Here is a 12,720-nt window from a genome sequence, read left to right on the forward strand (position 1 = left end):
TAGATTCTATATTGTTTATTTCTGCTCTGATCTTTATTATTTTTCTTCTTCTGCTGGGTTTAGGCTGCCTTTGCTGTTCTGCTTCTATTTCCTTTAGGTGTGCTGTTAGATTTTATATTTGGGATTTTTCTTGTTTCTTGAGATAGGCCTGGATTGCAATGTATTTTCCTCTGAGGACTGCTTTGGCTGCATCCCAAAGCATTTGGATTGTTTTATTTTCATTTTCGTTTGTTTCCATATATTTTTTGATTTCTTCTCTAATTGCCTGGTTGACCCACCCATTCTTTAGTAGGGTGTTCTTTAACCTCCATGCTTTTGGAGGTTTTCCAGACTTTTTCCTGTGGTTGATTTCAAGCTTCATAGCATTGTGGTCTGAAAGTATGCATGGTATGATTTCAATTCTTGTATACTTATGAAGGGCTGTTTTGTGACCCAGTATGTGATCTATCTTGGAATATGTTCCATGTGCACTCGAGAAGAAAGTATATTCTGTTGCTTTGGGATGCAGAGTTCTAAATATATCTGTCAAGTCCATCTGATCCAATGTATCATTCAGGGCCCTTGTTTCTTTATTGACCGTGTGTCTAGATGATCTATCCATTTCTGTAAGTGGAGTGTTAAAGTCCCCTGCAATTACCACATTCTTATCAATAAGTTTGCTTATGTTTATGAGTAATTGTTTTATATATTTGGGGGCTCCCGTATTCGGCACATAGACATTTATAATTGTTAGTTCTTCTTGATGGATAGACCCTGTAATATATAATGCCCTTCTTCATCTCTTGTTACAGCCTTTAATTTAAAGTCTAGTTTGTCTGATATAAGTATGGCTACTCCAGCTTTCTTTTGGCTTCCAGGAGCATGATAAATAGTTCTCCATCCCCTCACTCTCATTCTAAAGGTGTCCTCAGGCCTGAAATGAGTCTCTTGTAGACAGCAAATAGATGGGTCTTGTTTTTTTTACCCATTCTGATACCCTATGTCTTTTGGTTGGCGCATTTAGTCCATTTACATTCAGTGTTATTATAGAAAGATATGGGTTTAGAGTCATTGTGATGTCTGTATGTTTTATGCTTGTAGCGATGTCTCTGGTACTTTGTTCACAGGATTCCCCTTAGGATTCTTGTAGGGCTGGTTTCGTGGTGACGAATTCCTTCAGTTTTTGTTTGTTTGGGTAGACCTTTATCTCTCCTTCTATTCTAAATGACAGACTTGCTGGCAAAAGAATTCTCGGCTGCATAATTTTTCTGTTCATCACATTGAAGATCTCCTGCCAATCCTTTCTGGCCTGCCAAGTTTCAGAAGAGAGATCGGTCACTAGTCTTATTGGTCTCCCTTTATAAGTTAGCCTGTTTATCCCTCGCTGCTTTCAGAATTTTCTCTTTATCCTCGTATTTTGCCAGTTTCACTATGATATGTCGTGCAGAAGATCGATTCAAGTTATGTCTGAAGGGAGTTCTCTGTGCCTCTTGGATTTCAATGCCTTTTTCTTTCCCCAGATCAGGCACGTTCTCAGCTATTATTTCTTCAAGTACACCTTCAGCACCTTTCCCTCTCACTTCCTCCTCTGGAATACTAATTATGCATAGATTATTTCTCTTTAGTGCATCACTTAGTTCTCTAAATTTCCCCTCATACTCCTGGATTTTTTTATCTCTTATTTTTCTCAGCTTCTTCTTTTTCCATAATTTTATCTTCTCTTTCACCTATTCTCTCCTCTGCCTCTTCAATCCGAGCCATGGTCGTCTCCATTTTATTTTGCAGCTCGTTTATAGAGTTTTTTAGCTCCTCCTGGCTGTTCTTGAGTCCCTTGATCTCTGTAGCAAGAGATTCTCTGCTGTCCTTTATACTGTTTTCAATCCCAGCGATTAATTATATGACTATTATTCTAAATTCACTTTCTGTTATATTGTTTAAATCGTTTTTGATCAGTTTGTTAGCTGTCATTATTTCCTGGAGGTTTTTTTGAGGGGAATTCTTCCGTTTCGTCATTTTGGATAGTCCCTGGAGTGGTGTGGAACTGTGGGGCACTTCCCCTGTGCTGTCTTGAATAACTTGCGTTGTTGTGTGGGGCCGCAGTCAGACCTGATGTCTGTCCCCAGCCCACCGCTGGGGCCACAGTCAGACTGGTGTGTACCTTCTCTTCCCCTCTCCTAGGGGTGGGATTCACTGTGGGGTGGCGTGGCCCATCTGGGCTACTTGCACACTGCCAGGCTTGTGGTGCTGGGGATCTGGCGTATTAGCTGGGGTGGATCGGCAAGGTGCACAGGGGCAGGAGGGGCAGGCTCAGCTCGCTTATCCTTTGGTGTTCTGCTTCGGGAGGGGCCCTGTGGCACCGGGAGGGAGTCAGACCGGCCACAGGAGGGATGGATCCACAGAAGCACAGCGTTGGGTGTTTGCACGGTGCAAGCAAGTTCCCTGAGAGGAACTTGTTCCCTTTGGGATTTTGGCTGGGGATGGGCGAGGGAGATGGCGCTGGCGAGTGCCTTTTTTCCCCACCAAGCTGAGTTCTGTTGTCCGGGGCTCAACAACTTTCCCTCCCATTGTCCTCCAGCCCTCCCACTCTCTGAGCAGAGCTGTTAACTTATAACCTTCCAGATGTTAAGTCCCGCTTGCTGTCCGAACACACTCCGTCCAGCCCCTCTGCTTTTGCAAGTGAGACTCAGGGGCTCTGCTTAGCTGGCAGGCTGCCCCTCTGCCCCAGCTCCCCCCACCAGTCCATGTAGCGTGCACCGCCTCTCCGCCCTTCCTACCCTCTTCCATGGACCTCTCATCTATGCTTGGCTCTGGAGAATCCGTTCTGCTAGTCTTCTGGCGATCATTAGGCAGGTGTGAGTGCAATCTAAGTGACCCCCAGGACCCCCAGGACTAAGTGACCTCCAGGACCCCCAGCTCAGCGTCCTCTATGCCGCCATCTTCCCAGAAGCGTCTCTCAGCCCATTCATTTTTTAGTAGGATTTTCTTCAGTCTCCAAGTATTTGTTACCTTTCCAATTTTTTCTTGTGGTTGATTTTGAGTATCATAGCATTTCTGTCTGGAAATATGCACGGTATAATCTCGATCTTTTTGTACTTACTTAGGGCTGATTTGTGTCCCAGTATATGGTCTATTCTGGAGAACATTCCATGTGCACTGGAGAAGAATGTATATTATGCTGCCTTAGGACGAAATGTTCTGAATATATATGTTAAGTCTACCTGGTCCAGTGTGTCATTCAAAGCCATATTTTCCTTGTTGATTTTTTGATTAGATTATCTGTCCATTGCTGTGATTGGGGTGTATTCATTAGGAATATTGGCCTGTGATTCCAAACTTTGTCTGGTTTTGGAATCAAGGAAATGCTGGCTTCAGAGAATGAGTTGGGGAGTTTTCTTTCCATTTCTATTTTTTGGTACAGTTTGAGAAGAATAAGTATTAACTCTTTTTTCAATGTCAGGTAGAATTCTCCTGGGAAGCCATCTGGCCCAGGACTTTTGTTTGCTGGGAGATTTTTGATTACTGATTCAATTTCTTTGCTGGTTATAGGTCTGTTCAAATTTTCTATTTCTTCCTGTTTGAGGTTTGGTAGTGTGTGAGTTTCTAGGAATTCATCCATTTCTTCCAGATTGTCCAGTTTGTTGGCCTATAACTTTTCATAGTATTCTCTTCTAAGTGTTTGTGCTTCTGTGGTGTTGTGATCTCTCCTCTTTAATTCATGATTTTATTTATTTGAATCCTTTCTCTTTTATTTTTGATAAGTTTGGCTAAGGGTTATCAATTTTTAATGCAACCCCTATCAAAATAACACGAACATTCTTCACAGAGCTAGAAGAAACAAACCTAAAGTTTGTATGGAATAAGAAAAGACCCCAAATAGCCAAAGCAATTCTGAAAAAGGAAAACAAAACTGAAGGCATCGTGATTCTAGATTTCAAGCTATATTACAAAGCTGTAGTCATCAAGACAGTAAGGTACTAGCACAAAAACAGAAACATAGATCAATGGAACACAATAGAAAACCCAGAAATGGACACACATTTATATGGTCAACTAATCTTTGACAAAGCAGGAAAGAATATCTAGTGGAAAAAAGTCGCTTAAACAAAAGGTGTTGGGAAAAGTGGATGACAACATGTAGAAGAATAAATCTGGACCGTTTTCTTTTTTTTTAAAGTTTGTTTCTTTGTTTGAGAGGGAGAGAGAGAGAGAGAGAGTGCATGAATAGGGGTCAGGAGACAGAGAGAGAGAGGGAGACAGAGAATCCGAAGCAGGCTCCATGCTGTCAGCTCAACTGGGGCTTGAACCCATGCATCATGAGATCATGACCTGAACTGAAGTAAGACATTTAACCAAGTCACCCAGTTCCCCCTGATTACTGTCTTACACTGTATACAAAAATAAATTCAAAATAGATGAAAGACCTAAATGTGAAACAGGAAACCATCAAAGTCCTAGAGGAGAGCATAGCCAGAAACCTCTTTGACCTTGACTGGAGCAACTTCTTACTAGACACATCACCAAAGGCAAGGAAAACAAAAGCAAAAGTGAACTACTGGGACCTCATCAAGATAAAAAGCTTCTGCACAGTGAAGGAGGAAATGAACAAAACTAAAAGGCAACCAACAGAATGGGAGAAGATATTTGCAAATGACATATATGATAAAGGGGTAGTATCCAAAATTTATAAGAAACATCAACACCAAAAAAAAAAAAAAAAAAAAAAAAACCCAAACAACCCAGTTAAGAAATGGGCAGAAGACATGAATAGACACTTTTCCAAAGAAGACATCCAGATGGTTAACAGACACATGAAAAGATGCTCGATATCACCCATCATCAGGGAACTACAAATCAAAATTACAATGAGATACCACCTCAAAACATGTCAGAATGGCTAAAATTAACAACACAAGAAGCAACAGGTGTTGGCAAGGATGCAGAGATAGGGAATCTTCTTGCACTGCTGGTAGGAATGCAAACTGGTGCAACCACTCTGGGGAACAGTATAGAGGTCCTCAAAAAACTAAAAGTAGAGCTGCCCTATGATACAGCAATTGTATTATAGTATTTGCCCAAAGGATACTAAAATACAGATTCGAAGGGGTACATACACCCCAGTGTTTATAGTAGCATTATCAACAATATCCAAACTATGGAGAAAGCACAAATGTCCACTGACTGATGAATGGATAAAGAAGATGTGTGTGTGTGTGTGTGTGTGTGTGTGTGTCTGCGTGCACGCGCACACACACACACACACACACACACACACACACACACAATGGAAAATTATTCAGCCATCAAAAGGAATGAAATCTTGCCACTTGCAATGATGTGGATGGAGCTAGAACATATTATGCTAAGCAGAATAAGTCAGAGAAAGACAAATAACATATGATTTCAGTCATATGTAAAATTTAAGAAACAGAAAAGATGAACATAGGGGAAGGGCAGGGAAAAAGAGAAGAGAGGGTAAAAGAAACCATAAGGGACTTAAAAAAATTTTTTTAGGTTATTTGTTTTTTTAAATTTATTTAAAAAATTTTTTAAACATTTTATTTATTTTTGAGACAGGGAGAGACAGAGCATGAACAGTGAGGGGCAGAGAGAGGGAGACACAGAATCTGAAACAGGCTCCAGGCTCTGAGCTGTCAGCACAGAGCCTGATGCGGGGCTCGAGCTCACAGACCGCAAGATCATGACCTGAGCTGAAGTCAGCCGCTTAACTGACTGAGCCACCCAGGTGCCCCTAAATTTATTTTTTTAATTTACATCCAAGTTAGTTAACATATAGTCAACAATGATTTCAGGAGTAGATTCCTTAATACCTCTTACCCATTTAGCCGATCACCCCTCCCTCAACCCTCCAGCAACCCTCTGTTTGTCCTCCATATTTAAAGGTCCCTTATGTTTTTGTCCCCCTCCCTGATTTTATATTATTTTTTTCCCTTCCTGCATGTTCATCTGTTTTGTCTCTTAAAGTCCTCATATGAGTGAAGTCATATGATATTTGTCTTTCTCTGACTAATTTTGCTTAGCATAATACCCTCTAGTTCCATCCATCTAGTTGCAAATGGCAAGATTTCATTCTTTTTGATTGCTGAGTAATACTCCATTGTATATATATACCATATCTTCTTTATCCATTCATCCATCGATGGACATTTGGGCTCTTTCCATACTTTGGCTATTGTTAATAGCACTTCTGTAAACATTAGGGTGCATGTGCCTCTTTGAAACAGCATACCTGTATCCCTTGGATAAATACCTAGTAGTACAATTGCTGGGTCGTAGGGAAGTTCTATTTTAATTTTTTGAGGAGCCTCCATACTGTTTTCCAGAGTGGCTGCACCAGTTTGCATTCCCACCAGCAGTGCAAAAGAGATCCTCTCTCTCCACAGCCTTGCCAACATCTGTTGTTGTCTGAGTTGTTAATGTTAGCCATTCTGACAGGTGTGGTGTGGTATCTCATTGTGGTTTTGATGTGTATTTCCCTGATGATGAGTGGTGTTGAGCATTTTTTCATGTGCCAGTTGGCCATCTGGATGTCTTCTTTGAACCAAGACCATGAATAGCCAAAGCAATCTTGAAAAAGAAAACCAAAGCAGGAGGCATCACAATTCTGGACTTCAAGCTGTATTACAAAACTGTAATCATCAAGACAGTATGGTACTGGCACAAAAACAGACACTCAGATCAATGGAACAAACTAGAGAACCCAGAAATGGACCCACAAACATATGGCCAACTAATCTTTGACAAAGCAGGAAAGAATATGCAATGGAGTAAAGACAGTCTCTTCACCAAGCAGTGCTGGCAAAACTGGACAGCAGCATGCAGAAGAATGAACCTGGACCACTTTCTTACACCTTACACAAAAATACACTCAAAATGGATGAAAAACTAAATCAAGACAGGAAGCCATCAAAATCCTTGAGGAGAAAGCAGGCAAAAACCTCTTTAACCTTGGCCACAGCAACTTCTTACTCAACACGTCTCCGGAGGCAAGGGAAACAAAAGCTAAAACGAACTATTGGTACCTCATCAAAATAAAATGTTTTTTAAATATTTATTTATTTATTTTTTATAGAGAGAGAGGGGAGGGAGGGAGGGAGGGAGGGAGGGAGAGAGAGAGAGAGAGAGAGAGAGAGAGAGAGAGAGAGAGAGATAACAAGCAGGGAAGGGGCAGAGAGAAAGAGGGAGGCACAGAATCCAAAGCAAGCTCCAGACTCTGAGCTGTCAGCACAGAACCCAACGCAGGGCTCATACCCATGAACCCTGAGATCATGACCTGAGCCAACTGACTGAGCTACCCAAGCACTCTACCACAAGAGACTCTTAAAGATAGAGAATAAACTGAGAGTTGATGGAGGGAGGTGGGTGGGAGTTGGTCTGGATAGGTGATGATGAGTAATAAGAGGGCACTTGTAATGAGCATTGGGTTTTGTATATAAGTTACGAATCACTGAATTCTACTCCTGAAACTAATATTGCACTGTATTTTAACAAAAATTTAAATTTAGAAAGTTCATAAAAATTTTACAAACTGTAGTTGAGAAGAAAGAATATAACATCATTGTCAGTCCCAATATGTCAAGATTATTAATAATGTATGTCCTTGTGGACACTTTTCTATGCATATATAGATTACTAAAAGGGTGGCATTATATGTTTTTGAGCTACTTAATGTAACAGTAAACTATAAGCAACATATTGTATTTGTGTTTGTGATTATATGCATATATCATAATCATCTTATTCAAGGAAATGGGACTTTTTTCCCTTAACGTTTTTCTGTCCACTCTAGCTCTCTGAATTCTCCCCCTATGTCCTCACATTCCATGTTTGTAAACCTTGGCCACCGTTTCTGCTACCTGTAGAGCTGAGAGGCTTGGAGCTTAGAGTCCTCATTCCTGGCAAGAGGAGCAACCTCATGAGGATGGGGGCGCACACAGATCCTGTGCTGTCTGTGGCTGCAGTCCTGTGCTATCTCCCACCTGTCTTGGTATCTGGGGTTCATCCAAAGCAAAGTCATCTGCTCTCTAGCCATCTGAGACATCCTCCTTGGAGGAGGGGCCTTGAGCTTTCTCTCTGGGAATCCAGAGCAGAGTTTGGCTTTGGGCACAGCTTGAATTCTGCAAAGAGTTGGTACTTTCCTGTTTATTGTATTGGTGAGAAAAAATTGGAGTGAACTTTGTAGGGATCCAGACTTTTAGCCCCTGACTCTAAGCTCCCTGATGGCTGAGCCCATGTCTTGTTGCATGGTGTCCCTAGTGCTAGCATTGTGTCTACACTTAGTACTTGCTGAAAGAAGTCAGAATTGACCAAGTCACCTGTTTTCTGGACCAGAAGACCTGGTGGTTCCCACAAGCTCAGCAGTCCCTGCTCCTGTAGCTTCTCAAACAGAAACCAGGGACTCCTGGTACTTCTCTGTGATTCACTCAGTCATGATATGAAGTACTTACCTATGTGTGTCAGGGACTGTGCCAGACAGTGCCAAATCCACATATTAAAAATGTCTATTATGGAGAATTTTTGGCACATGCACAAGCATATTCTATAGACACAGTTCTATGAAATACTTTCAATACATCTATATGTGCCCATCACCTGCCCAACAACCACTAACCCATATCAGCTGCCCCAACCACATGCCATTACAATTCCTCATGTTATGCCGTATTACTTCAAGGCACATCATCTGTAAATATTCCAGAATGTTCTCCATAATATAAGGACTTTATTCATTCATTTAAAAAATATATTTATTTATTTGAGAGAGAGAGAAGAGCAAGCACAAGCGGGGGAGGGGCAGAGGGAGATGGAGAGAGAGAGACAGAATCCCAAGCAGCCTCTGCGATGTCAGTGCAGAGCCCAAGGTGGGACTGGAATTCACAAACCGTGAGATCATGAGCTGAGCCGAAATCAAGAGTTGGATGTTTAACCAACTGAGCCACTCAGCTACCCCAATAATATAAGGACTTTAAAAAAAAAATACTACTGACAATGTCATTATAACTTTCCCCAAATCCACATTTTCCTTTAATATAATCAAATATTGAGGAATCAGTTTTGAATAAAACATAGGACTAACCTTCAGGAACTTTTAGACTCATGAGACAGGTGACCAAGAATTCAGTGATTATACTGATTATACACATTAGTGAATATGATTAAAGTGGAGCAGCATCGTGTGCTCATGCAAATCTTCTGACCAGCTGGCCTGTCTTAGTGGTTGGGGGATTCAAGGTGGGAGGAGAGGGAAGAGAAGGGAAAAATAACAATCTAAATCATGGGAGGCATTTCTCCTGCTTCCTTCTCTCATGAGCACATGACCAACATAAGTCAGTGGAGGCAGGAACCTACCTTTCCTTCAGTCAGTCTCATTGCCTGCTTGCCTTTCAGACTGTGAACACCTCCCCATGCTGACTGTAATTCTAGTGTTTAAGATAACTCTTCCCTTCAACAACATTCATCTCATCTCAACAAGACTGACTGCTCCCACAGGGTAGGGGAATGCAGAGGATATGTAGCTTACAGTTGTCACCGCAGAATAAGCATGGCAGGATTTCAGTGACCAGCCCCCCAAGAGTGTCCTGTGTAGTTCTGGTTGAGAACCCCACACATGTGGCTCTTGTGGTTTTTATGTTTCACTAACTTGTTTCCAACTCTATTTGTGGAACCAGGTTCAGCAAGAAGAACAAGGACAGCATAAATCCTTATATATACCTGCCTTTTGGAACTGGACCCCGAAACTGCATTGGCATGAGGTTTGCGATCATGAACATGAAACTTGCCCTTGTCACACTCCTTCAGAACTTCTCCTTCAAACCTTGTGAAGAAACACAGGTCAGAGAACTTTCCACACAAAGAATGTTTTACTTTTTTTTTAAACTAAGAGATATGGTGTGTGTGTGTGTGTGTGTGTGTGTGTGTGTGTGTGTGTGTGTGTGTTTGTATGGGCTCATTTATCCTTATAATTTGTTCCATTGGCCAGAGAATCTATTTGGAGTCATCTGTGACCTTTAAGGGTCCTTCAGCTCTGAGTGCCACATGTGTGGTTTATTAGCACCCAATAATAAGGGACATCTAGTCAGGTCAACTATCATGACTTATTATGCACAGACTTTTGAACTTGACAATGTTTTAAATTTATTTCAAATCCCCTGAAAGGAAGGGAACATATTATGCATAGTCATCATGTGCAGTTATTAATGCAACATGACTTTCGAATGATGCTATTCTCTACCACAACTTACAGATGCTCTCATAACCATGGTTCTCAACCCCTACTGGTACATTGGAGTCAGTGGGTTCAGGCCATCTCAGAAATTCTTACATAATTCACCCAGAGCGTGGCTTTAAAAGTGTCCCCATTGATTGTCATGTGCAAGCAAGGTTGAGAATCACTGGTGTGAAGCATGTCTGTCAGACGTGAGGGACTCCCATGGTCCAGACCATTGTGGTTATTTGGCCCCACCTTCCATGAGCCCTTCTCCAGTCAAAGCTGTGTTCCCTTTCTATTGAAATCTGCTATCATGAATGGATATTTCCACTGGGAGAGATGAGAGGATGTTTAGCATTGAGGATGGCAATACAATAAAATGTGTAATGTCCACTCAGGATGACTTTGCAAGCTTCAACATATACAAAATTAACTGTTATCACTTTTTAAGTGGCATGCCATAATGACTAAGAAACTGTTGTAAATTGTAAACACTCATCCTTTTAACCTAAAATTTAAATTAAAAAAGAACACAAACCAACATGAGATTGTGTCCAGCCTGGTACAGAGTAGACACTCAATAGATATCCTTTTGAATGAATGATGGATGAATGTTTCCACACTCCGGTCTTGACAGCTTACAGAGTAAGTTTAAAGAATATGAGAATATGAATTTAAATGTAGTATTTATATGTTTAAACTCTTACTCTCCTTCATGTATCTTGCCTGCTTTGCTTCTGTTGTCAATAGAACTTCATTTTGGTTTTCATATGCTTTTGTAACTGTTGCAGATCCCCCTGAAATTAAATGCTCAAGGTATTATTCAACCAGAAAAACCCATTGTTCTCAAGGTTGAGCTGAGAGATGGGAGTGTGAGTAGAGCCTGACTTTCCCTAAGAACTTCCCCTTTGTTCTTCAAGAACCTGTATCCCAGAACACCAGAGACTTCATTTTACTTTGTGAGTACAACCCAGAAATGAAGATGGGCTTCACATACTGCTTGTGATGGATGACAAGGGATTCCAAGCTTTCCTGGTATCTGCATGGAGCATTATATGTTGTGGAATGTGAGGAAGGTGACTAATAAGTGCCAGACACGTAGACTCAGCCTATCCGGTCCCAGTTAGTACCATCTATTCCCCTGAAAACTGATTGATAATAAAAATTTCTCACCAGTTATATTAAAAAACTTTAATGAAACAATAATTTTTGTGGTGACCATAATAGTGACATTCATATCACACATCTTATTTTGAATATTATACATTAACTATTACACTGAGTGTGTCAATCAACATTTCTTTACCAACGTATTAACTGATGTCTTCCTGCACATTAAGGGGGAATCCATAGAACTGATGAGTGAGGGTCAATGACTGGATGTTTTTGACCATCACAGTCACTAGGTGGGTGGGGCTTGCTCAGAAGTCCAACATGTTATGTTAAGGTAGGTGAGAGTCAATACACTGTTACTTTGCCCACTTCTCAGAAAGTTTAATTCTTCCGGTTTTGGAGCACATATTTTTTTTTATAACACTCAATTGAGGCAGTTTTTATTACTAGTTTTGATATAATGTTTTCATCTCATCTGCCCTGGTGTTCTGCCAGACAGGGAACATGCTTTTTCTTTGTGACCTAACCTCAGCCCCCTACTGTACTAATACAATGAACATCAAGTAAGAGATGGTTGATTGGTCAGTGGATTGGGCAGAAAAGCTAAAAGCATTGACGGGTTCCGGAAGATGGCGGCGTAGGAGGACGCGGGGCTCACAGCGCGTCCTGCCGATCACTTAGATTCCACCTACACCTGCCTAAAGAACCCAGAAAACCGCCAGAGGATTAGCAGAAGGGAGTCTCCGGAGTCAAGCGCAGACTAGAGGCCCACGGAAGAGGGTAGGAAGGGCGGCGAGGCGGTGCGCGCTCCACGGACTGGCGGGAGGGAGCCGGGGCGGAGGGGCGGCTCGCCGGCCAAGCAGAGCCCCCGAGTCTGGCTGGCAAAAGCGGAGGGGCCGGACAGACTGTGTTCCGACAGCAAGCGCGACTTAGCGTCTGGGAGGTCATAAGTTAACAGCTCTGCTCGGAAAGCGGGAAGGCTGGAGGACAAAGGGAGGGAGAGCTGCTGAGCCCCCGGACGGCAGAGCTCAGCTTGGCGGGGAACAAAGGCGCCAGCGCCATCTCCCCCGCCCATCCCCCAGCCAAAATCCCAAAGGGAACCAGTTCCTGCCAGGGAACTTGCTCGCTCCGCGCAAACACCCAACTCGGTGCTTCTGTGGAGCCAAACCTCCGGCAGCGGATCTGACTCCCTCCCGCTGCCACAGGGCTCCTCCTGAAGTGGATCACCTAAGGAGAAGCGAGCTAAGCCTGCCCCTCCAGCCCCCATGCACCTTGCCTACCCACCCCAGCTAATACACCAGATCCCCAGCAACACAAGCCTGGCAGTGTGCAAGTAGCCCAGACGGGACACGCCACCCCACAGTGAATCCCGCCCCTAGGAGAGGGGAAGAGAAGGCACACAC

General features: G+C 42.4%; 2 protein-coding genes across 3 annotated transcripts in view; one reads left to right on the plus strand and one right to left on the minus strand.

The window, feature by feature from the left end:
* Positions 1-12,720, minus strand: part of TRIM4 (tripartite motif containing 4) — a 423,353-nt gene that overhangs the window by 211,851 nt on the left and 198,782 nt on the right. The gene's annotated exons all lie outside the window — the stretch shown is intronic.
* The window catches only part of LOC132674742 (cytochrome P450 3A12), a 93,159-nt gene that overhangs the window by 35,556 nt on the left and 44,883 nt on the right, over positions 1-12,720 (plus strand). Inside the window, exons 12-13 of one of the 2 annotated variants that reach the window (XM_078439842.2) lie at positions 9,666-9,828; positions 10,996-11,918. The exons of the other annotated variant lie outside the window; for it this stretch is intronic. Coding sequence (XP_078295968.1) covers positions 9,666-9,828; positions 10,996-11,091 — 259 coding nt within the window. The 3' untranslated portion in view covers positions 11,092-11,918. Of the gene's footprint in view, positions 1-9,665; positions 9,829-10,995; positions 11,919-12,720 lie in introns of those variants that run through there. 2 annotated transcript variants of the gene reach the window in all.

This window comes from Panthera onca, chromosome E3 (genome assembly GCF_046562875.1).
Source record: "Panthera onca isolate mPanOnc1 chromosome E3, mPanOnc1 haplotype 2, whole genome shotgun sequence".
NCBI lineage: Eukaryota > Metazoa > Chordata > Mammalia > Carnivora > Felidae > Panthera > Panthera onca.